Source organism: Haliotis rufescens, unplaced genomic scaffold, assembly GCF_023055435.1.
Source record: "Haliotis rufescens isolate VD_foot unplaced genomic scaffold, xgHalRufe1.0.p SCAF_5, whole genome shotgun sequence".
Lineage (NCBI taxonomy): Eukaryota > Metazoa > Mollusca > Gastropoda > Lepetellida > Haliotidae > Haliotis > Haliotis rufescens.
The window spans coordinates 50,848,824-50,874,938 of NW_025964223.1; the positions used below are offsets into that span (position 1 = coordinate 50,848,824).

The 26,115-nt window shown below is 40.4% G+C and overlaps 1 protein-coding gene across 1 annotated transcript in view; it reads right to left on the bottom strand.

Annotated features, from left to right (window-relative positions):
* The window catches only part of LOC124126811 (centrosomal protein of 290 kDa-like), a 76,771-nt gene that overhangs the window by 49,707 nt on the left and 949 nt on the right, over window positions 1-26,115 (bottom strand). Inside the window, exons 2-23 of the mRNA XM_048383635.1 lie at window positions 23,452-23,574; window positions 22,007-22,148; window positions 17,277-17,332; window positions 15,217-15,378; window positions 13,200-13,253; window positions 12,616-12,768; window positions 11,621-11,734; window positions 10,603-10,671; window positions 9,995-10,084; window positions 9,311-9,433; window positions 8,892-9,009; window positions 7,403-7,509; window positions 7,166-7,237; window positions 6,274-6,341; window positions 5,946-6,138; window positions 5,411-5,484; window positions 4,241-4,388; window positions 3,616-3,781; window positions 3,295-3,359; window positions 2,172-2,486; window positions 1,037-1,162; window positions 728-820 (exon numbers count right to left, since the gene is read on the bottom strand). Of these exons, the coding sequence (XP_048239592.1) occupies window positions 728-820; window positions 1,037-1,162; window positions 2,172-2,486; window positions 3,295-3,359; window positions 3,616-3,781; window positions 4,241-4,388; window positions 5,411-5,484; window positions 5,946-6,138; window positions 6,274-6,341; window positions 7,166-7,237; window positions 7,403-7,509; window positions 8,892-9,009; window positions 9,311-9,433; window positions 9,995-10,084; window positions 10,603-10,671; window positions 11,621-11,734; window positions 12,616-12,768; window positions 13,200-13,253; window positions 15,217-15,378; window positions 17,277-17,332; window positions 22,007-22,148; window positions 23,452-23,544 (2,601 nt within the window). The 5' untranslated portion in view covers window positions 23,545-23,574. The remainder of the gene's footprint in view (window positions 1-727; window positions 821-1,036; window positions 1,163-2,171; window positions 2,487-3,294; window positions 3,360-3,615; window positions 3,782-4,240; window positions 4,389-5,410; window positions 5,485-5,945; window positions 6,139-6,273; window positions 6,342-7,165; window positions 7,238-7,402; window positions 7,510-8,891; window positions 9,010-9,310; window positions 9,434-9,994; window positions 10,085-10,602; window positions 10,672-11,620; window positions 11,735-12,615; window positions 12,769-13,199; window positions 13,254-15,216; window positions 15,379-17,276; window positions 17,333-22,006; window positions 22,149-23,451; window positions 23,575-26,115) is intronic.

A 26,115-nucleotide genomic window follows, 5' to 3' on the forward strand; every position in this document is an offset into this window, starting at 1 on the left:
TACAGTTTACCATCGTTCTCTTTGCAAGACATACTCAATATAACTTAATACAGAATCAGTGTCACTGCAGAATCATATGTAATGTATCATTTCTGCATATGTAGCAATTAATCTAAAGAATTTTCAGGCCGAGTGAGAAATGATGCCCTGCTTTGCTTGAAAATATCACAAACACATCATGTATTGCCACAAGCTCCTCACAGCGATAGCCTGTTCCTGGAGTTCTCTATACTATCACTGCCACCAGTCAAATCTCCCCACTGTGATAGGTGGCCACAATCATGCTTGGAGCTAAACTCGCAGCCGACTGACTGTTATGTTTACAAGCAAGTGATGACTGCCGTGACGCTGAATACTCTTACCCCAGCTTAATTATTTTCTTTGTTTGCCATTTTGAGTTTCTATTTCATTCCAACTCTCATGTAATTGGTAGAGTAAGAATTTAAGGGGAGAGTTAGGTGATTTTACGTTAGTCTGTAATCTCGAACCAATCTGATTAAACAAAACAAAAATGTAAATTCATCTGGGAAATCTGGTCAGTCTGAACCTTTTCAAAATTCACTGTGATTGCATTCCCAAAGACATATATGTGACTACATTTGGGGTTAGAAGGCAAATTTCAAGATTCTTGTAATGCCAGCTTCCACTCAGACGGCAGTGATGTTACCGAGGGTGTCACGCAGTGGGAAGGAGCTTGGTTACGCCATATAAAGGGGAGAAAACTCACATCAAATTCCTGGATGCGGACAGAATCCTCCTCTCTTTCTCCATGGACTTTCTTCAGCTGATCTTTCAACTTGTCACATTCTCCCTCCCACTCCTGAAAACACAGCATGATTGTTTCTTGTTAATACTTACTTCCCTTTACGAGAGTATTCTATGCTTCCTTATGAAAATATCTTTACTTGAGTACGTAACGATTACAACTGTATTGTAAGTGATCTCTTGATCCATTGAGTGGAAGGGCTGTAAAATGTTACATTTTAAAAACCACATCAAGTCCCACAATCCCAGGTTTGACTGTCCATCTCTCTACCTTCTTTGATGCCAGGAATTCCTGGTACACGAGCCCCTGCTGGTGTCTCATCACGGCAAACTTGCGCTTGTAGTTCTCCAGCGACACATCCATCTTCCTCATGCTCTCCTCCTTCAGTGCCATCTCCTGCAGAAGTCAACACCACATCTCCACATCATAGCTCTGATATATGTCACAACAGTCAGTACATTGGCCCTGTGAGTGTGAGTATGTGTGTGTGTGTGTGTGTGTGCATCAGCACCACATCTCCACACCATAGCTCTGATATGTCATAACATAGTCAGTACAAAGGCAGTGTGTATGTGTGTGTCTGTGCGTGTGTGTGCGTGTGTGCATGTGTGCGAGTCAACACCACATCTCCACACCATAGCTCTGATGTGTGTCATAACATAGTCAGTACAAAGGCAGTGTGTATGTGTGTGAGTGTGTGTGTGTGTGTGTGTGTGCGTGTGTGTGTGCATCAACACCACATCTCCACATCATAGCTCTGATATATGTCACAACAGTCAGTACAGAGGCCCTGTGAGTGTGAGTATGTGTGTGTGTGTGTGTGTGTGCATCAGCACCACATCTCCACACCATAGCTCTGATATGTCATAACATAGTCAGTACAAAGGCAGTGTGTATGTGTGTGTCTGTGCGTGTGTGCATGTGTGCGAGTCAACACCACATCTCCACACCATAGCTCTGATGTGTGTCATAACATAGTCAGTACAAAGGCAGTGTGTATGTGTGTGAGTGTGTGAGTGTGTGTGTGTGTGTGTGTGTGCATCAACACCACATCTCCACACCATAGCTCTGATGTGTGTCATAACATAGTCAGTACAAAGGTGTGTGTGTGTGTGTGTGTGTGTGTGTGTGTGTGTGTGTGTGTGTGTGTGTGTGTGTGTGTGTGTGTGTGTGTGTGTGTGTGTGTGTGTGTGAGAGAGTGAGAGAGAGCCCATGAAACCGACACTGCAGTACAACAGTTATCAACATAAATATTGAGGTTCTTGTGACCCCAATCTATAATAGGTAAATACTATTCCCTGGTCACTTATCCCCTGAATACTACAAACATTGAAGACCATGTTTCAACTAACAAGGTACTAATTCCTGCATGTATTTGATGAGCTGAATGAGTGATATGACTAACCTGAAGCACCACCACGAGATGTTCGTTGAGGCTAGCGATGATCTCAGTGCTGGTCACTGCCATGCCCTCAGGGAGGGGGAGGGCCTTGAATGCCCCAGGGGCGACGCCAGACTCCTGGAAGGCCTGGTGGTCCTTCTCCATCCGTTCTATCTTGTCAAACGCCTTGTCTCGCTCCATCCGGTTCTTGTTCCCTTCCACACGAGATTCTCGGAGTTCATTGCGGAGCTCGTCGTTACGACCTCGCAGTACATCCACTTGTTCTTTGAGGTACAGCGAGGTGTCATAAGAACCGATCACCTTCTTAGCCTCAATAGCCTGGTCAAAATCATATAATCAATATCAACTCCTCCTTTAAAACAGGAAATGAGCAATTACAGTTTAAAAGTCTTTGATTGGCATTTAGAAGTTGGAAGAACATGAAGACATGTAACTGTTATGGATAACACCTTGTTTGTAATGATGTTTCCAGTCTGTGACTTTAGCCACTAGTCCAAAGCCCGAGTCTAGTACGATTAGCTAATACATGCCATATACTAACAGCCAAATGTACTGAAAATGATGGTGTTAACAGTCAAATACAGGCAAGTAGACTTACACACTATGTTTCGGGCTACTTCTTGGCCTGTGAGTGTGAGTGAGTATGGTTTTACGCCGCTTTTAGCAATATTCCAGCAATATCGCGGCGGGGGACACCAGAAATGAGCTTCACACATTGTACCCATGTTGGGAATCGAACCCGGGTCTTTGGCGCGACGGGCGAATGCTTTAACCACTAGGCTACCCGACTGCCCCCTGATACATGTAGTGCAGTGTACAGATTCACAACCTGAGGTTGCATGAAAAGATTTTTGGATTACAACTGACTAGATCCAAATCTGTATTTTTTTGTAATTTATCTTCATTGACTGCTGCTTTATTTAAAGCAAAATAAAGCTGCAGTCAATGACCAGGGGCACAAAGACATGCAAACAGCTAAGTCACAGAACCTGACCACCTGATCATTTTTGTCAGCTCTTACGACAAGCACAGGCTACTTTGCACCAATTCTACCCCGGAATCCCTGTTATATGTATAACATCTGAAAGTTGTATATTGTAGCAGATTGTCACTGCTGTGCACTTACTGCCAGCATCCTGTCTATACTGGGGAACTGTCCAAGGTGGGACTTTACCCCATCACGGGCAGAACCTGAATTCCCAAAAATAAAAAATAAAGTACCATAATATTATAAAATTACATCTAAACAAATGCTGATGTGAAGTTTCTCGAAAAGGTTGACCTTTCATACGTTTTTGTTTATTTTTTTCTTTACATAAATAGATGGGTAATGCCTTGAACAACCTATTCAAAACTCAGAGTAAGTGAATATCTGTTTCTATATAAATGGCATTCATTAAGGGAAGATAATTCTCAGTTCCTTCGCCTGTTACTGTGATTCCCCCACCTGGAGGCTGCTGCCTGACGGCCTCCATCAGCTCCTTGAGGGCCTCCTCCTGGACCCGGTTGTGCTGCGCCATCTCCTTGTTCTGTGCACGGAGGTGAGCCACTTCATCCTCCATGTTGTTCATCTCCCGCACGTTCTGCTTGTACTCCTTGCCCAGCTCCTCATCCTCAACACACATACACACACATACATATACACACATTTATATACACACATACATATGGTCCACAGTATGTCTACACAGTGCTGTACACACATACATGTAAATGATTAACAAATTCCATACTGACTTCATGGACAGGCAAAATTCCTTCTTTATAATCTTAACTACATGCACAGACATGCACCAATTGCATATAAATTGCTCTATATCAACATATCAAACTAAACATTATTATGCTAACTAACTATGTGTTTTCTTCAAAAATGTATATCATGGGCGCTTGTATCTGTGACACCTTGTAGATTTGTGACAAAGTTAACTTGATTTAAACACAGCTACAGATAATTACTTGCAGAGCCTCCCAAGTTACCCATCCCAATACATGGTCAAGAGAGTTATCTACCCTAAGGAAGACCAGACACAGTTATTTATCCTAATACAAGGTCATACAGAGTTACCTACCCTTATGCTGCTTTCCCTTCTTTCCACCTCTCTCAAGATGGCAGCTGCTGTAGAGATCGGCTGACCTTGTGTCTTGCGGACCTTCAACTCTTCCTGATAGTCCTGAACAGCCAACATGTCCTCCGCTGTCAGCCCTAACGCCACCGCTCTACAAGACAGACATGTGTGTCAGTGTCATCAGCTGTTTGAAGCCTGTCATCTACTGCACAAGATGATCACCATTTTCTTCACAAAAACACATACAGCTGCATGTAATGGTAACAATACTAAAAAGCATTTTAACATGACCACAATATATGCTGCCCATGATCACAACAATGTGCCAGGTCCTCACTGGTAAATGCAAGTGAGAATCAGGGCTTGATTTAAAGAACTGTACATAACTTGCACCACGTGCATGTGGACATGAAGAGCTGGTTGCACAAGACAAAACCACCCTGGTTGCACCCTGGTCTAAAAGATGAGGTGAAATTGGGTTAAACGTTGCGTCCAAGATTATTGCACTTATATAGCGACGTGCATGTACGTGTGAGTGTTTGTGTGGCTGCTTGTACTAGTCTGGACTGATGCCGATTTATAGTGCTAGCTCACTGAGATACCATGCCGCAGTTACACATGAATACCCCACTCAGACACAGTATACTGACTCTGAGCCGACCAGTCCTTGTTTTAGCCCCTTAATGCCAAGCGCCAGACAGGGTAACAACAAGTACCATCTTTTAACGTCTTTTGGTATGACGCGGCCAGGGATCGAACCCTGGACCTTCCTCTCTCCGGGTGGACGCTCCACCACTAGACCACGGAGGCGGTCCCTGGTCTAAAAGATTAATCAAAGTTGATTTATACCTAGTCCAAGTAAGTAAAATCGCAGATCTCTGAAGGGAGTGTCATGTGTCAGGAATTACACAAAACACAGGGATTCGTTATATAGTATTGTAAATAAAGCTTGGAGGTACTGAGTGTGTTCAAAGATCGATGTTATTTGGACAAGTAAACGTTAGTCAGACAGAAATGCAAAACATTTTTTACATGCACTCGGTCCATGTAGACATAAATAGTAGGTTGCATCTTTCAATAGTTGGTTGACCTTGTGCGTGTTTAATCGAGCCCTGAGAGTGTTTAGGAAACTGGCATGTCTTTGACATGTAAATATGCAAGCAATAAGCTCACCTTTGCCCTGTTTGCTGCGCCATCTTCCTCAGTCTGTTCTTGAGGACCCTTCTCTCTTCTTCCAGGACTTCAATCTATATAGACCAATGTACTATAGAGTAGGACAAGTCCGAGTTAAGTAGCCTAATAAACTTATCAGTCAATCAATTCTCGTAAACTATTCTTGTATTTGATCCAAACTATACTGCACTTATTGAAAGAATAATGTCTTTCTAAAACCTACCACGCTTACACATGTATTTCTGTTAGGATCATCTGTTAATATAGACACAGACCCCAAGTTAAAATGTTTCAAAGAAGTAAGAATCAAGGGCACAAAAATACACTTTGTCATTTAAACTTGCATAAAAATAACATTCACAAACCATCTTTAAATGCCTGTTCTAAAAGACATCAAAACATAAATAGAATCGTATCATCTTTGTTCAGACTCAGCTTACAAGCTGACATAGATCAAGGCTTCAAAGGGGGCTTCAAAGGGGGCTTCAAAGGGGGCTTCAAAGGGGGCTTCAAAGGGGGCATAACTCTGCCCTACCTCATTCTGGAGCTGGAAGTTAAGGGCCTTGGCCTCCTCCTGTCTGATGGCCTTGTTCTTGCGGAACTCTGTGAGATCCAGAGGCTCCTTGGGATCCAGCTTCAGCCGATAGCGGAGCTCCTCATTCTCATCCAACATGTCATTAATCTTCAGCTCGGCTTTGTTGATGTGCTGAGTCAGCTCCTCAATTTGTCTGAAAAGTTCCGATGTATTTCACGCTAATATAGCTATTCTCAATAACTGCATGATTAAAGTAAGACACTTGCAAAGGCATAATGCAAGGTTTTGTTGCATAAACTTTCCAAGAAGATAAATGACCTCTACTGACCTGTCTCTGACCTTGACCTGGTTCTTAAATTCCTTGATCTCCGCCACAGCCTCCACTAATCCATATCCCTGTGCCAAAAACAGCCCCCATTAATGATCGGTCAGCAGGATACAATAAAAGGAACAAATTAGTTTCCAATAACACAAGATACTACAAATCATACCCACATCAATAGAAGATGAAATAAACAGTGATGACCATACCTAAAATGTACATATATTTCCTTGGGAACACAACTCAACATATAAAAGGATGCTCCCCTAGTCCTTGAGATAAAATGTTTTTAGTCATTCAGTCTTGCTTGACAATGGTATAAGGATCTATACCGAAACGTCGCTTTTTACAGTATTAAAGAAGTTGTTATCCATAAAATTGTGTCTATCTTGAGATAAAATGTTCTCGGCCTCAAATTCAGTCTACATTTAACTTCTTTCCAAAAGAACCACCTACCTAATAATTCATTTATCCTGTTAGCTGAAGGTAATATAGAGAGGAGCAATATTACAAGGAGCCAGATCTGAGCATCTGATTCATGTTTCATTCATAAACGTAAGCAACATTATTACCTAGTCAAAACATCAAGGCATCATATTTTGTGGGGCATAAGTGAAGTATTAAAGACAATAATCACAAAGTGTAGAAATAGGTGTCTGCATTGATAAGTCATGTTTTAACATTAGTCATCAGACACAGATCAAAAGAGGAGAGTGCAGGAATTTATGTCTAACAACATGAACTAAATCATTGTTTTGTTTTCAACAAAAATAACAATTATTTGACTTGTCCATACAACATAAGAATTTAGTGGTATCGGCACCCATACAAGGGCCAGCTGGGCGCAGAGGAACAGGCTTCTAATGTGCTGATATGTTTTCATATGTTTTCAACTTACAGCCTCATATTCCCTCATTCTTTCCAGAGCCTCATTCAATTCCTTGTCTTTGTTCCGAGCATCTTCCTCAGCCTGGAAAATCCAAGTCGGTTAATGTGTATTAACTGTACATATCTTTATATCACGACAACAACATATATACCAGAAAAGCATAAAATTGAATTGCACAGAAGTAGTTGCTTTATTGAAACATCCAATATCTAATTTCATCAGTAATAAAGAGGTGGGTGTCGGTACCTTCTTGGCATCCTTCACGATGTCTCTCTGCTGCTCCTTCTGACTCTTGAGGGTGTTCTGGAGCTCTCGCACCTTGGTCTGCATGCGGTCTCCTGGCCCACTGCCCGCTGATGACAGGACAATGTCACAGAAACAAAATGATACAACAGTGCCAGGCTGGTATTTTAATGAGTCAGCATATTTTTCATTTTCAAAACAATATTGTCTACTGTAAGAATCAGAATTCTGCCTGTGTTTAAGGGGTACAAATGTCAGCCATTTTCACTTAAGGTCTTATAGAAGTAGTGGCAACAGTGTCCTGATACCTTTCAGTGATATGTTAGCGACATGACTGCCTCAGACAAGAGACAGCTCTCCACCACTACAGTGAGTGAGTGAGTATGGTTTTACGCTACTTTTAGCAATATTCCAAAAATATCACGGCAGGGTGACACCAGACATGGACTTCACACATTGTACACATGTAAGTGATTGAATATTGTTTTTAGTCGCTTTTAGCAATATTCCAGTAACATCACAGCAGGTGGACACAAGACATGGGCTTCACAAATTGTCCAAATGGGGGGAATCAACATGGGCCTTTGGAATGACAAGCAAAAGCTCTAACTGCTAGGCTACTGCCCCTCCACTAAATATAGTCGAGGAAAGTTCTCCTTGCAAACCTTTGCAAAGACCTTTAACAAAAACACCGGTTGTAACAAATCTGTGAAGGTGATGAGAGTTCTAGTAGCTTCATCAGAGTATGCCCAAAGCCTTGAACTTTTCACCAGATTGTTGTACTAACCAATGGACTTTCAATAGCTGGGTGACAGCACAAATGGCCTTCTACTAGACTCCAGCTTCAGTGCTGTCAGCTGCAGCAAGAATGGCAAGATGCCACTAGTTCAAGTCAGTGTGCCTAATGTTACTGCGAATCCGAGAGTATGGTTTTATGGCACTTTTAGTAATATTCCAGCAATATCATGGTTGGGGACCCAAGATATAGGCTTCACACATTGTACCCATGTGGGGAATCTTTGGTGTGACAATTGTATTGCTTTGTTGTTTAACGCCGCACTCAGCCATATTCCAGCTATATGACGGCAGTCTGTAAATAATGGAGTCTGGATCAGACAATCCATTGATTGATATCATGAGCATCGATCCACCCAATTAGGAAACAATGACATGCATCAACCAAGTCAGCGAGCCTGATCACCCAATCCCGTTAGTCGCCTCTTACGATAAGCAAAGTCACTTTTTACGGCAAGCATGGGTTGCTGTAAACTGTGACGAACGAACACCTTAACCACTCAGGTATCCCGCCGCTATTTTTCTCACACTTAAAAGTAAACACTGTTTTTTCGGTAAAAGCTATTGCAAAATCTTTTCTCTAGAACATATTTCAAGCAAATTCCAAACCCCATCAACAGAATATCAAACGGTCGGTTCCTTTAATGTTATCTATATTCGTGTAAGTAAATGTGTCAGCATCCTCAACTCTCCTCACCTCGATGCAGCTCCTCACGCAGGTCGTCAATGATGGCGGTGTTCTTGTCCATCTCGTATATGTACTGATTCACTTTCTCCGTCAGCTCCTCGATCTGCTTGTCTTTCTCCTTCAGGACCTACAGCACAACACACGGCACTACAGCTTCACTTTACCACCATCCAGCCATCCAAGACCACAATAAACGGACCATAATCCAGTTATAAATAGTAATAAATGAATCTTTCTTGAAGCTGTGGCTTCATGATGAGATGCAGATAGCTTTAAGCTTCTGCTGTACATTTTCTGGCCTATCAATAGGATCAAGATTATTCAAATCTGCAGACATATGAAATCTTTAACCGTTTATCAGCTCAGACAAGCCTTGGTAATTTGCCGATATATTTCAGTCATAACCAGTTCCACCCATACAACCTCACCTGTCCGAGAGCAGCCACCGAGGCCTTGTCAGTGTCCATGTTGGCCGCAATCAGCTGGTCCCGCAGTTTGAATACCTGGTCCTGAAGCTCCCCGACCTGTTGATCCTTCTCCCCCATCAGCACCTGCAGACACATGGCATGTATTGAAGAAATAAACGACGAGTGGGAGTTATTTATCGTACAATAAAACACTGCACGGAGGATAAACCATGAGGGGCGCATCACACCCCGGCTTGCTGATCTGTCCCAGATTGTACCCATGTGTGGAAAAGATTTGGTTGTTTGGTTTGTTGTTGAACGCCGCACTCAGCAATATTCCAGCTATATGACGGTGGTCTGTATATAATCGAGTCTGGGCCAGACAATCCAGTGATTAATATCATGAGCATCGATCCACGCAATTGGGATCGATGACATGCATCAACCACGTCAGCGAGCCTGACCACCCGATCCCGTTAGTGGCCTTTTACGGCAAGCATGGGTTGCTGAAGACCTATTCTACCCCGGAATCTTCACGTGTCGAATGGAAAAGAACATGGGAAAAGAACATGGGAGAAGGGAATGCTTTATTCACTAGGCTATGACATCTCCCCTGCAGTAACAAGATATTAATGTCAAACAGAATGTTATTGTTGAAAGTAGATATTGACAAAAGAGTATTTTCTTCCTGAATTTCATTTCTACCTTCCATTCCTCGATCTTGTTGTTGACGGCAACCATAATGGCATCATCCGACTCTCCGCGTGACTGCACCTGCTCAGTCAGATCCGACACCTGCAGCAGGAACAATAGTCAGATATAAGACAAGTTGTCAGCCTAAGAAAGACTCAGGCCAAAATGAAGACTAGTTGTATGGCTTTTTTATGTATGACTATGTTTAATAATACTTCTGGCAAACGGATTGCTTTGACAAGTGAAACTTAATCATAGGCAAGTCAATAAACAGTTGACATGGTTCAGTCTATCATGAAACAAAATATCTTTTCTACAGACTTACACCATGTGACTGTATGAATAACACAAGAAAGAAAGAATCTTTGAGAGCTGATGAACAATTTCCAGCAGCAAATGAAACTAATTTCATTCTTTGTTGTCTGAAGTGTTTTGCTGAATCCAATTGTACGCTTAGAAACTTGGAAGCAAGCATCCTTTGACCCCTGCTAAAGGCAGAATTCATTCAGTCACAAATTATACCTTCTCAGATGTAAAATGTCTTTAGTTTCACGAATCATTTATATGAACAGACTTACAGACTATTTGATCAGAGGTATTAATGAAAGGAAAAACTTTACCTGTGCGTTCAGAATCTCGTTCTCCTGTCGGAGTTTATCTGTCACGTTGTCAGTCTCCTGCAGGACAGCCTAGAGACAGAACATGCATGTGTTATAATGGATAGATTCTCTACATCACAACCAACTTGTCTCCCTAGAGACAGAACATGCATGTGTTATAAAGGATAGATTCTCTACATCACAACCAACTTGTCTCCCTAGAGACAGAACATGCATGTGTTATAAAGGATAGATTCTCTACATCACAACCAACTTGTCTCCCTAGAGACAGAACATGCATGTGTTATAATGGATAGATTCTCTACATCACAACCAACTTGTCTCCCTAGAGACAGAACATGCATGTGTTATAATGGATAGATTCTCTACATCACAACCAACTTGTCTCCCTAGAGACAGAACATGCATGTGTTATAAAGGATAGATTCTCTACATCACAACCAACTTGTCTCCCTAGAGACAGAACATGCATGTGTTATAAAGGATAGATTCTCTACATCACAACCAACTTGTCTCCCTAGAGACAGAACATGCATGTGTTATAATGGATAGATTCTCTACATCACAACCAACTTGTCTCCCTAGAGACAGAACATGCATGTGTTATAAAGGATAGATTCTCTACATCACAACCAACTTGTCTCCCTAGAGACAGAACATGCATGTGTTATAATGGATAGATTCTCTACATCACAACCAACTTGTCTCCCTAGAGACAGAACATGCATGTGTTATAAAGGATAGATTCTCTACATCACAACCAACTTGTCTCCCTAGAGACAGAACATGCATGTGTTTTAAAGGATAGATTCTCTACATCACAACCTTTTCTCTTTTCCCTTTTTTACTTTTCTCTTTCATGATGCGGGATATTCCTGTTTTGTTAATTAAATCTTTACACGTTCTGTGACAGTGAACATTCTTAAAGTACATTTTCCTTCTATCACTAGCATACCCCAGGCATATATTCCAGCTGAAATGAGATTACAAAACAAGGTTGTTTAGAGTGTTGACTGACCTTGAGTTTGAGGTAATCCTCTGAGGTCCTGTCCATCTGTGTGATGGCATCCTCCATCTGGTGCTGTAGGTCCCCGCAACGCTTCTCCAGGGTGTCATTAGCATCGGTCAGATTCTGCAGCACAAATACAACGATGATGATATTTGTCATCAACATATTTTATGAAGAAAAGCTAGGCAAGATGCAGGGGAAATGTTAGTTTGACATGCAAGTCTATAAAATTGGAAGCACTGGCTCCAGGAAATAGGATCCTCAGTACTACTTAAAATGTCTCATAGCTTGGGTATATTATTTACCCATGGCCTAGACATCTGTCACGTTTGTCAATGAATGAGTCAATCTTATTTACCCTGCAGTCAGCAAAGTTCAACCCATATCGTTGCAAGGCAAACCAGTGGTTGATAGCTTGAAATTGTTCGGAACATCAGGGTACGGAGACAATCAGTCAGGTCAAACATTGTAAGCACCCAGTCCTCATTTATGTCAGCTATTGCAAGCTCAGTGTTGTAGACTAGCTCTTGTGACAACCAATGGTTGCTGAGTAAAATGCTGTCTGCCTTACCCAATCCCATCGCACAATGCTACTACAGATGAAGTATCCTGCCAGGCATGTCAAGCTAGAGGGGTACAAACATGTTGGGCTGCTGTGACCAGTAGTGAGATGGGAGGTATCAGATCGGGAAAACAATCACTGTGTTTAAAACTAAGCATGAAAATCAAGGAGTCCTTGTCATAACCCTAGCTGTAAAATTCTCAGTTTAAGGGGATCTCAGCATCAAATACTCCAGCATCTAAGCTCAAGGACCCCAATGACAACCCAAAATTTCAGACACAGTCTCAACTACAGTGACACCCCCCATCCTGGATAAACAAAACATTGTAATGAAGTTTGTATATATGTTAATATTTCTAACAGAACTGGTCCAAAAAGTGGGGTTGCAGACTAGCAGTGTCCAGATTAATGGGGTTTGACTGTATGAAGTTTCTGTGATCACCTGGAGTTCCTCCATCGCCTCGGCCAGTTCATGGTTCTTCCTCTGGAGCTTCTCCCGGAACTCCAGGTCATCCCCGCGCCGAGACACCAGGTTCTCTCTCTGGGACTGCATCTGCATCTTGTAGTCGCTGATGTCCTGCCGCATCTGGTCGTTCTGGACAACAAACAATCCTAGTGAGTAAGTACACATGCAGTCATTTGAGTGGTGACTTCAATCAGGTCCTAATGACAACATTAAAGAGTAATGACATTATTTTGCTGTAAGAGCTTACCCAATTTTTAATCCCTTACTTGACAAATGTACTAGCTACGGCACCGAAATGTTGCATAAAAAGAAGAGATCTTTAAGACAACTCTGACTTCCTTGAGACTACAGCCTTGATGACACACCCACCATACAGGTCTTGTTGTTTACCACTTCAGTGAAATCCACAAGCATATTTATGGTGCTAACAAACCTAGACTTATTTTCAATGCGAATTTGAAATTCGAACCCACGATAAGCTTGGAGGCCGTCATGACAACCTACCTTCTTGGATGCCGTCATGACAACCTACCTCCTTGGATGCCGTCATGACAACCTACCTCATCACGCAGTTCCTTCAGCTCCTTCTCCACCTCACTGATCCGTTCACTGTACTGTGGAGGAAACAACAGTCATTGAAACATATGTCGTAGACAAAGGAATACAGCAGACATTTGGCCTATCTTCCTCAAAGGTGTGCCTTATTCAGGGGTAGAAACTAACGTATTTAGTCCACTAGTCCTTATAATGATAACATATAGCAAAACCCTTAAAAATGGCAAATTTCTACTTGTCCTTATGATACCTTAACTTTTGGGCAGTTTGGCAAGGACTACAGGACTAGTGCCAATTTCTAATGCTGCTTATTATAAGTGAGGTGTAATTTTATGACAGCAAATCCATTATTTTCAGTAAAATTACTATTCAGAAACTATTAAGCAGATATGGAGCTCTCTCTATTCTGATTCTGAGCAGTAACATTGCAGCTGCAGTGTGAGGACACAAGTCACACACGTCAAATGTTATGTATCGTATTGCAGGTAAGTGTATGATGCCAGTCACATCATCCCATCTGTTGGGACTGCATGGTAATACAGGTGTGTCGGTACAATGCAATACACATTTCATACCAAATGCAATATTTGTTCTGTGTTCTGGAATATTGGGTAAAAAATATAACAAGTTGTGTTATTTTTTGCATCGTTTAACCTAAAATCTATACATAAAATCAAGCATAAATGTTTCCCTTCGAAACTGATTGACATAATGGAAACACGGAAGTGATATTTCTCTCATGTTGTTATTTCCCCTGTATCCATGACAACAAAATGGTGGTGACTGACCATGCTGAGAACCTTTTGCTTCAGTACCGTATATCGCTGTGTATAAGGCGAGTTTTTCGTACCTAAAATGGGGGGGCTAAGAAGGGGGGTCGTCTTATACACGGAGTCAAAGATCTCACATTTTTTTCCAATGGCGATGTCAACCGGCGTCCGATAGCCAGCCCAGCATTTGACAATAAAACTTCGCATTTCGTCCTAAATAACTGTTCCAATAACTATTTCCATACATAAACATGATTTGTATCTCTTTTCCTTGAATAAAGTTTAATAATTTCTGCAAATAAAGTTGAAATGACCCTCGCCTCGATGCAGATTGTCAAACCACCTGACACGGTAAAACAATCAACATCCGTGAGCAGAGAGCCGGAAGTACCGGTAAGCATTTGCATATTGCACATGTGACCTAACATGTGATAACCGGTGAAGCTGAAATCAATTCCCGCTGTTTTTACAGTTGTATTAACAAGTGTTGGAGACGGCGTGTACAAGTGATTGTGGAATATACACGCTGAATGTGAAGCAAACATAAGCCTAGTTAGTTACAACATAGTTAATTGGCGATTAAATTACTCACCATTGTCTCTTATATGTTATTACTTCATAAATGAATTTTATTTTACGGGCACCAATTTGGTGTCGTACCGTGTAAACACGAAATGGCGACGTGTGCTGGAGTTACACACGCGACCTATCATTGTAGAAAAAAAAAAACGCAAGATAAACAATTGCATATATAAGGTTTGTGTGCGCACTTGTGATGTGTGCGAAATACGCATCAGTCGGAAAGCGCATGTTAAATCTCCAAAGTAACTAACTAACTAACTAACTAACTAACTTGTGATGTCCGTGTGCGAAATACGCTACAGTTGGAAAGCGCACGTTAAATCTTCTATATCAGTCAGACTTGTGATGTGTTTCATTCCCGGTCGCCTTGTACACGGAGTATAGGATTTTGGGTTGATTTTTAAGGCGTGTACAGGGGGGTCGTCTTATACGTGGGGTCGCCTTATACACAGCGATATACGGTACGTACAAAATAGCTTCTGCTGTCAATCACTGTCAAACACTTCAGCTGCTAATGTATTGCAATACATACAATAATACAATTTCCTGTATTGCAATATATTCAAAACAATTTTTAGGCCATTACAGTGCTACAATGTATTTGTGTACGTCAACATGGTCAAAGTAGGGAATTAACTGACTTTACTTCGAGTAACACGATCAGACAAACCTTCTCTGCTGCTCGTTTCTCATTCGTGAGATCTCTCTGGAGATCCTTGACCTCTTCCTTCATCTGCTGGTTGTGTTCCTCCAACTCCCGGATCTCCTCCCGCAAGTACCGCGTGTCACGGGTCGTCCCGCCACCACCACCACCACCATCCCCACCAAACTTCTACAACAAAATTGCAGTGAGTGAGTAAATGTGCTTGTTGCCACATTCTCTTTATGAAGACAATTAGCAGCAGGATATACATAATAAGGTCTGGACCAGTGACTGAAGGTATGAGTGAGTGAATGAGTGAGTGAGTGAGTGAGTGAGTGAGTGAGTGAGAGTGAGTGAGTTGGGTTTAACGCCACTTTTAACAGTATTCCAGTTATATCACCCCGTGTCAGCTTGATGTGGAAGGAAAGCCTGAAGTGATGCAGGTCTCGGACGTTTACTACTTCGGTGAAACCCACGAGCACGGGTATGGTGCTGACAAACCTAGAAATATAATCGGGGCGAACCGGGATTCGAACCCACAATCACAGGCTTCTGGCGTGCCCAAGGGACGCAACTCTGCACAGCGAATCGCAGCGCCTTAGACGTCTGGGCCACCCCTGCCCCCGACTTATGAGCACCGATCTACACCATCACGGTACGATGACACACATTAAACCATCTTGATAACCCGATTCCTATATGTTGGCTGTAACCAGAAGTGACTGAGTGCCCACTCGGACCTGGCTTCACCGCGGGTCTACAATACTGACCTGCACCAGCCAGTGCAGTAAGTCATGCCTCATGTTAGTACATCATAGACTGAACCAGCCACATGTCTTCAGAAGTCATCTGGCAGACTAGGATCAGACCTGCATATTTTTTGTAAATTATGCAAAATAAATCACCATTATTCCATTAATTTTTATCTGCAAGCATAAAAAAATGCTTAATTACCCAATGTATTTGTTTCAACCTGTGTACCTGCATTTCTTTACAGATCTTTATTTACTCATCGGTACCACACATAAAAGAACTCTACTATTCTAACTCATATATTTCTTGACATTGAATATCATTAAGCCTTTGTCCATAAGGCTGGGCAGTGCAGGGCTCCATTCTACAAAGCGATTTTAGCGTTAAGATGAGTGTAACTCCCATACTTTAACATAGGGTTACGATCATCGTAGCGCTAAGATTGCTTTGTGGATTTGGACCTAAGGTCAGTATTGTCTACGGCCAACTAGATCTGCATAATGTATCATTGTGTTATTATTCTGAAAATTATCAGATGTTTCTATATCAATGAATACTTTGGAATGTTGTTTCGACAATTTGGACTGTTTAATTCTATCACAGCACAGGGTTTCAGATTGACCAGGGACACTGGGTTAGTGGTTAAGGTTTTGCTCGTCACGCTGAAGACCCGGGTTTGATTCACCACATGGATACAGTGTATGAAGACCATTTCATGCATATTACATAAGTTATGTCTGTTTTTGTTTGTTTGTTGTCAATCCAGTGACTGACATCATGAAAATTGATCTATGCAATTGGGATACGATGACATGCATCAACCAAATCAGCGAGCCTGACCACCCGATCCCGTTAGTCGCCTCTTACGGCAAGCATGGGTTACTGAAGACCTATTCGACCCTGGATCTCCATGAGTATCATATGTTACGTAGATCTAGTTAGCTGGAGAGAGTACTTATCATACCTGGCCATGTACTGCCTGGGCCTTATGGACAATAGTGGCTGATAGTGGATGTCAAGAAATGTCAAGAAATACTGTTTGTCGTTTAACCCTGCACTCAGCAATATTCCATCTATATGACAGTGGCCTGAAAACTGTTGAGTCTGGGCCAGACAATCACGTGAACGATGTTGTGAGCGTCAACATTGTCGGTGTTCAATGACACGCACCAAATTGCTGAGCATGACCACCCGATCCATTTGGTGGCCTCTTACAACCAGCATGGTTTGCTGAGGACCTATTCTAACCTGGAATCCCCAAGGAGGATGTCTAGAAATACATGAGACCCCTGGTGAGCTAGGACGGATCGACATCACTGATGATGACAACAAACCTTCAAGTCACTGATCTCCTTCTTCAACTTGTCCTGTTCATTGACCATCTCCTGCTCTGAAAAGAAAACATTCAGAAGCAATATAAATCTTGTTTGTTTGTTGTCCAGCTTCAGGACATGTTTGACCAGACAATCTAGAGAAACATATTATGAACACCAGTCCATGCCCTTGGGGTAACTCAACAGTTTTGCTGTTGTACGAAGTGATCTTAACGCTAAGGTGATCGTAACTCCCACACCTTTACAAAACCTTATGGCAGTCGCAGTGCTAAAGTTGTTTTGTACAACGGCACCCAAGTCACCAAGCCTAAAACCTGATCTATTAAATTGCAACTTACAACCAGTATAGGTTGTGGGGGCACTTTTCTATCCCAGAATTCCAACATGGCCAAAATTATTTAAAAGATGGAACACTTTCTTTTGGACATATTTTTGATATGAGTGACAATTCAATATAGGACACTGGAAACATCCCCCATTATTGATATAACAATGTGGAAACAGAGACAGTGCAAATGGTTTTCAAATATTATAATGACAATGATTACTTGTCAAATTGTAATGAGGAATGAGGTAACAAAATCTACAAATATAACCAAGGCTATATTAAAGTAACCATGGTAACTGTAGCAAAAGCGACCCTTGAGAAATGTTTGCTTCCTCGTAGTAGTTTAAGGGTGCTTATCGGTGGGGTGAGTTTGGTCTAAGGACTGCATCATACTCTGCTGCTCCCCATTCTATGTATCATTTCCTCATCCCTGCCCATCCCTACCCCACCTGAGTGGTGATAAATTAAGCCCAGTTTATTGACCTTTTTCACACTTCGCTACTTCCGGTTTGAAAGCGAGGCTTGGAGAGCAGAAGGTGAAGGCTGGATAGCACATGAAACACATGGAGATGTCAACAAGGCATGCAATCGGGACAAACTGTGACAATTTAACCATCCCGGTACATTCATCGTAAGTATTGAACATTATTCTTATTGACAAATTATTCTACTGTTATCTGGTCTCCTTACCGATATAAATTTGAGTCTGGCCGTTCTGTTGTGATTTCAATTTAAAATATCCATGACCACCTGGTAACTCCCAGTGCAGTTTATGGTAGCTGAACAGACTTAATACAAATTCTACTGAAATCTTGTAAAAAATAATTCATTGTTTACACACCATTAAGCCAAACTATTTATTGTGAGTTTAAATAACTTTGAGGGTTGTATTTGAAGTCGAAACATGACCTTTTGACCATATCTAGATATATGTCAGAAAATAACTAAATTGATATGTTGATATAATGTATCAAATTGTAACCTACTGAGAATTTACAATCGTAACAAACCAGAAGTTTGCATCAGTTGTGTATTTGATGTAACTTGTAATGGACTCAAATGCATTCCAATAAAATATTAGACCTCTAGATCTACTTGTGCTGTTGGGATTGTGAACAGTTGTTATTTTGATTGTCAATGTTGACAGATTAGATAGCATGAGGTGTAATATTTCAACTGAATTATTACATAAAGGGTATGTAAATATTTAAAGTAAAGTACAGTTTGATCTGCAATTTTGGTAACAATTAATATTTCTACCAAAATGATATTTACTTTACTGTACCAATTTAATCATGTCATGAAATGAACAAAAACCCAACTAATAATGTCCAGTAAATGTTCAATCTACATATGATCTTTATATAATTTACAGAAACAGATAACTCTTTAACAGTTTGTATTCAAATATTTCAAATGCATAAATTGATATTGACATTACTAAAAACTTAAAGTATAAAAAGAATTATTTTTAATTCCCATGCGTATTGCAATCATAACTCATTTATTCCCTTTGTTTAATTGTGAAACCCATCTGGTTTTATGTCCACAAACATATTTTGAAACTTTTACAACAAATAGATATTTTTGGGTGCAAACAATTGCCATGTATTATTGATTATTCTACCATGAATTTGGAATTTACTCGATTCTGATTGGTCAATCTGAGGCTAATAAATCACAATAAACCCCCTCTGATTGAAACAGCTGGTTTGACGGCCGCATCACCGCGGAAGCTAATATTCATAGAATAGTACTATTTTCAGTCATTGTCGGTAGGCATATTTAAATAACTATATCTACAATAACAGGTTACAAAATGCACTGATGCAGTTACTACAATATTAATAGGGATGTGTGGAAATACATTTTGTGCAGAAAAACACGACAGAAATCAACAAAGGGAATGTATTTACGTTTTGGAGACAACAGAGAGCTTGAAATTTTGGCGCTTTTCTATATACGACTGTGACGTCATATCTTTTGAGTCACAATGAGCAATATGACGTCATAATGGTGACGCGCGATGTAGAGCGAAAGCCTTGCAAAGCTTGCTTTGTTTTCTTTAGGGATGCTCACCTCATGTTAGCTTACCAAGTTGCCGTGCTTATATGCTTTCAATGCCTGTCATATGTTCGAGTGAAGTATTACGGTGTAAACAAACTGCTAGAGTATATACGGCACCATATTTTGTTCGGTGATTCCGTAATTCAGATCGATAATTACCCACTCAAAACGCCTTCAAGATTGTTCTAAAGTACATGTAGCATGTAATGTTACACACTGTGATTAATTTTCCTTAAACTTCTCTATTTCAGAAGAATGTTGTTTTCTAAATAAGCAATATTTTGAGAGAAGGTGAATATGCATTGTTTATAAAAAATGTTATTGAAGTAGGAATATTATTACAATATAATAGAATTATTCATTTCAGGCCAGCGAGTCAACACAATGAAGTACTAGTATCTGGTGACGGATGTCTGGAGGAGCTTTCTGCTGACAGTAACACAATGGTTACAATGTGCGTCCTGTCAAAGGACGAGGAAGTGAAAAGCCATATTTATTCAATCAACAAATGTGGTTCCTGTCACATTTCTCTTAAATAGGACGAGGAACTGAAAAGCCTTATTCACTCACAAATCAACATGGCCAATATTTATCGGACACTGAAAAAGCACATTGTACCATTTGTTTACAAGCAAGAAAATTATTTTCTCCTGGAATTTAATTAGGTGCTTTTGACTGACAAAGACACCCAGTCCGTGATAAGTTTTGAAAACTTATATTGTGAGAAATAAAGATATGAAAATTTTGGTTTGTTTTTCTTTGTCAAATATGAGAAATCCAGATTGTTCCATCAACATAATTTGTACCGATACATATATTTTATCTTGGCTTGATTACCAATTGAAGTTGATTCCTTTTTATCTTTTGTTATTTTATCTGTACTCATATCTGATCAAGACATTTTCAAACTATTCAGGATAAATGTATTAGTAGCTTCCTTTTGATATACAATTACCTTTCATCATACAGGATTCGGTGAGGGTGTTCAAGAAGTTGGTAGTTGTATCAATTCTTATATTTCTTCAATTTCATGCATTATTTATATTTATCAATTTTTAGTTTCCTTTTAACTTATTTTAAACAGTTCACACATTATTACTTTTGTAGTGCACGGTGCAATCTCAATCGGCAATAATCAGTTAAGTAAGTGATGTTTGAAGAACAAGTAAAGTATCATCTGTCATTGTACACACTGAATAGGGTTATCGCCCCTTCTGAATATTTATTTTGACACACGAATTATTTTCATAATTAACATTGTAATATGTTAAAATGAAAATCATAGCAGAAAAAGTGTCTTTTGTCAACTGGACTCATGGCAAAACGATAGTGCGTTGTGCAACAAACACCACTATGAAACGTGAAATAAACATGATCTCAATCTTGATCTAGCGTTCGCCAAGCCACGCATTGACTGAGCAATTTTGCAAAAGTACACTGACGTGTTTCATGTTATGCGGTTTATTTACGATAGAAAACTTCTGTCATTAAATGTACTGTCACATTGTACCTATATGCCGACGAAGTTATGATAAAACAATCTATTTCTGAAATACATATCTCGAAATGCACCTTTCGATTCACTTCCGGGATCCTGACAGCAAAATGCTAATTCCAGTGTATAACAGGCATATTTTAGTTGGACCTCATGATTTAATGTGAAATATCTTCTGTATTATATACAGAGGATACCATTTTTTGTTTGTTTGAAATGTCCATCAGTGAAATGCACAACATGCTGTCTATTCTCTATGAGCTGATGCGACTCTCACTGCATGGAGCTATGCTCTCCAAGCCTCGTTTTCGATCCAAGATGGCGAAAGTGTGAAAAAGGTCAATTGAGATGATTTGTTTGTATCAAATAATATGAACTTCAGGATGAAAACTGTTGAAACTGCCTTATCATGTCTATCGAAATTACATTACAAAAGAATATATATCCTATATTTACAAATTAATTCCACACCATTTTGTTTCCTTATCAATTTCTTAATCAATTAGACATGACAGCAGATTGATAAACATATTGACAGTCAAAACCAAACTACTGACCGATTCTTTGGTCAATTGTCCAGCACTTCTAAGTAGCATTTATTTATTTGTTGTTTACTGCCGCACAGCAATGTTCCAGCTATATGCATGATATGATGGTGGTATGTAAATAAGTCTGGACGAGATAACCCAGCGATAGACATCATGAGCGTTGATCTACCTAGTTGGGACACGATACATGCATTAACCAAGTCAGCGAGTCTGACCACCCGATCCCGTTAGTCGCCTCTTACAAACTTGGGTTTCTGGGGACCTGACAAGTAGGTCTATTTAGAGGATTCACCTTTCTTCTTGGCAGCCTTTGTCTCCTTCTCCATCTCCTCTATCATCTCCTCACACTGCTGGTTGCGGTTCATCATCACCGACTTCGTCACCTTGAACAGCTGCTGCAGCTTCCCCGCATCTGTCTCCCCGCCAACATCGCCCTGGTAACAACAATATCATCACATGTAGCCTTGCTGACACACCTGGAGGGAACAAGTAACCATTGGAACAAGATGAAGGATGAAGGGGCAAGAGGTAGCCCGGAAATGGCGTTCCACACAATAAAGAAGTTGTTATCCATCAATCGAATGTGTTCAAGTTCTTACAACTTCACAATACCTATCAAAGACTTCATAACACTAGGAGGAATGCAACAATATCCTTGTATATGTTGGATGCAATGACGAGTCAGCTACAAGTGTGGTGATCTGACTGGTCGTTGTAAGTAATGTTTAGTCAGTGGGTCAGGATTCCTTAAGATTGGATGAGTAAATGTATATTAAAGCCGCAGTCAGCAGCACCCCACCAATAACATGGAAGCAGGTCACCAACTGAGTCTGGGGCAGAATAATCAGCACATGCAATGACCCATTGCTACCTGGGTACGATGACAAGCACGGATCTCATTTTGGTGAGCTCAAACATGAGAACCTGCCCCAGAAACTGCACAGTGGTCAGTTTTATTCAGTTCCAATTTGGCACAAATTTGAAGAATAGAGAACTGGTTCAGAATTATAGCCCTGAAATGCTAGTAGTCAATGAGGACTACCGTCATTCAGCACAATCTCAGGGTAGAAGACTTGCATGAATTTCGAAGGCTGGCAACACCACCCTACATCTGGCATGTCATGTTTGTCTCAGCCTTCATATCTCAAGACTTATCACAAGTGATCATAAATGCATATTTCCTCTGCATATGCTGCATATTTTCCTGTATGTGCTGTATATTTCCCTGTATGTGCTGTATATTTCCCTGTATGTGCCGCATATTTCTCTGTATGTGCTGTATATTTCCCTGCATGTGCTGCATATGTCCCTGTATGTGCTGTATTTTTCCTCTGCATGTGCTGTATATGTCCCTGTATGTGCTGCATATTTCCCTGTATGTGCTGTATATTTCCCTGTATATTTCCCTGACTGTGCTGTATATTTCCCTGACTTTGCTGTATATGTCCCTGTATGTGCTGCATATTTCCCTGTATATGCTGTATATTTCCCTGTATGTGCTGTATATTTCCCTGTATGTGCTGTATCATTCCCTGAATCTGCTGTATATTTCCCTGTATGTGCTGCATATTTCCCTGTATGTGCTGTTTATTTCCCTGTATGTGCTGTATAATTCCCTGAATGTGCTGTATATTTCCCTGTATGTGCTGCATATTTCCCTGAATGTGCTGCATGTTTTCCCTGACTGAGCTGTATATTTCATCACGTCTACATCCAACCATCAGGCTGCCTTCTCACCTCACTCAACATCTCGTAGAAGGCATCAGCATCATCCTCAGACAGCTTTGAGGCATCCGCCGCCATGACGCGGTCCCACGCCAAGGGAGGCATGTTGATTGTTGATGCTTACTCAGGTGATATCTGGCAAAACAAAACTGCAGACATGACATACACAGTAATTTACAAGACACATGTCAATAAGAGATACCAGTCATTTCTGTGTTATCATGATCATGTGAATTATAGTAGACCCTGAAACATTCAGTTCTATATTTCTGTTAGATTCAAAGGTACAGAAACAAACTCCAAGGACACCCGTCAAGTTTAAACACTGGGTGCATTGTTGGGCTAGGAAGATACACAATTTGTGCGATCCGAAACATATCACGATCTGATACATATCACGATACTTGTATATGCTCTTTTCTGTGGTGCCCAAATACCTGGCACACTAACGATTTACACTTGGCAGTGTCACGTTTGGCGCAATGAATGAAAATATTTACTTCTTAACTACTAATTTTCACCACAAATTAGTGCTTGATGTAACATCCATTAAAGTATATTTAAGGCATGAATCAATGTTTTTTACTTTGTTGGTTGGTTTGTTGTTTAACGCCGCACTCAGCAATATTACAACTATATGACGGCAGTCTGTAAATAATCGAGTCTGGACCAGACAATCCAAGGATTGATATCATGATCATCGATCCACGCCATTGGGATCGATGACATGCATCAACCAAGTCAGCGAGCCTGACCAACCGATCCCGTTAGTCGCCTTTTACGACAAGCATAGTCATCTTTTATGGCAAGCATGGATTGCTGAAGACCTATTCTACCCCGGAATCTTCACAGGTCTTTTTACTTTGTGTGCAACTGTGATCAATACTTGTATCTGGAAGTAAAATATCGCAATCCACCAAACGCAATTATCATTACTCAAAGTGACCCACAAAACTCTCTACTTCAGCCATTTTACATTTCAGACTTTGGACTAAAATTATGGTCCCTACAACCAATTTACTCTTGAAAAGAAGCTGTCTAAATCGGACTGGATCAGTCCAGGCCGGACAGGATGTTCTTCCACTTTGACGTAAGCTGAGTCATATCAGCTAAAACAACAACGCTAATCCTGCATGTAATCCTACAGATCTTAACACCTTGTTGTCTGCTTAGTTTATTTGAATTTACTCACCTGTTAATAAGAAAGTCTGCTAAATTAGATTAACTCAGTGTCAGGAGTCTGTCAATAAATAACGGTAAACAACGCTTGTCATTATCAATCGCTTGAATGGCCTGTGTAATCCGGACCTTGACGTAAACCAGACTACGGTTTCAACAGAGCGGGACAGATTCCACTGAACTTGCAAAAACAGAAGTAGTCCCAACACCACTATTTCTTCCAAGCGTAAAGTCTTCATGAACTACTATGTACTTCCAATCCTAAAACATTACTCGAAGAACTTGACCTCAATAAATACAACTTCTTGAGCACTGAGAACTGCAACTCTCAAGATTTTCCAAGTAAAACTGTAACAGTAACTGGCCACAAGTCATGCAGCCATGTTTCCTGGTAACCTCAAAAATGACCTTGACCTTTGAAACCAGTGATGGGTATTGGCCTGACTTTTGTATTGCAATATATTGCAATAATAATTCTTGTTTTGCGATACATACCACAATATTCTGAATGATACTGCATGCATTCTTTCATCTTAATTTTTTATGAACACGAATAAAAAAAAAGCATTCATAGGGCTTTCCCTGTATCTCGTCTTCTGCCATGTTGGTGGATGTTGCTTTGACCACAATGCATGTGTAATAGACCTTTCATACAGAGGAAACTGGTTGCAAATAGTCTTGCTTTTTCAACCACAAGAATGAGTTGCCAATGTCTGAATTTCATAATTTCAATTTCAACCTTCCATACATGTAGAAAGGTAGCCATGACGCAAAAGCTGATGATACAAAAACTTGAAGACTGACCTTGATATTTGATTTATTTTGACCTAAAACTTTTCAAAGCAGGGCCTACTCTGGAGAAGGCATATACCAAGCTTAATGATATATGTATTGATACTTTTTAGAGAATCATAAGTGGGGGGGGGCAGTCAAATTAAAAAAAACCCTGCGCTTGCGTTGTTGGCTTAGCTGTATGGAGCTCTATTGTCTTTGTTTGAGAATTGAATTGAGGATGAACTAAAGGTGCAACGTCACACTCAGAGATTATTTCATGCATGAATTAAAAACATCCAGATCCGTCGATGTACTGCCCCTTTAAGCAGCCACAGCTGACAATCTAATCACCAGTATTTGAAAGTAAGGGGGGTGGGGTCCTGGGGCTCTTGAGGTTTACTCATTATATAGTTTTGAATCTAAGGAACCTTTTTCATGTTGTTAATGTAACACATATCTTGCACTCAACTATTAAACTATGCAAACTGTATAAAATGCATCACAATTGGTTTTGTTTTTAAAATATTGTAAAAAGAACAACAGAACATGCTAAAAAAAGAGTTCACATTAATACCCCACCCACCTCCCTCTATGCTGATGAACCAAGAAACTTACAGTCTATTAATACTCAAAAATATTGAGACATCTATCTATTCTCAATTTAACCTATCCATGGAAATAGTAGAAACATATAATGAAATAAAAAGAAATGGCCTTAATTTT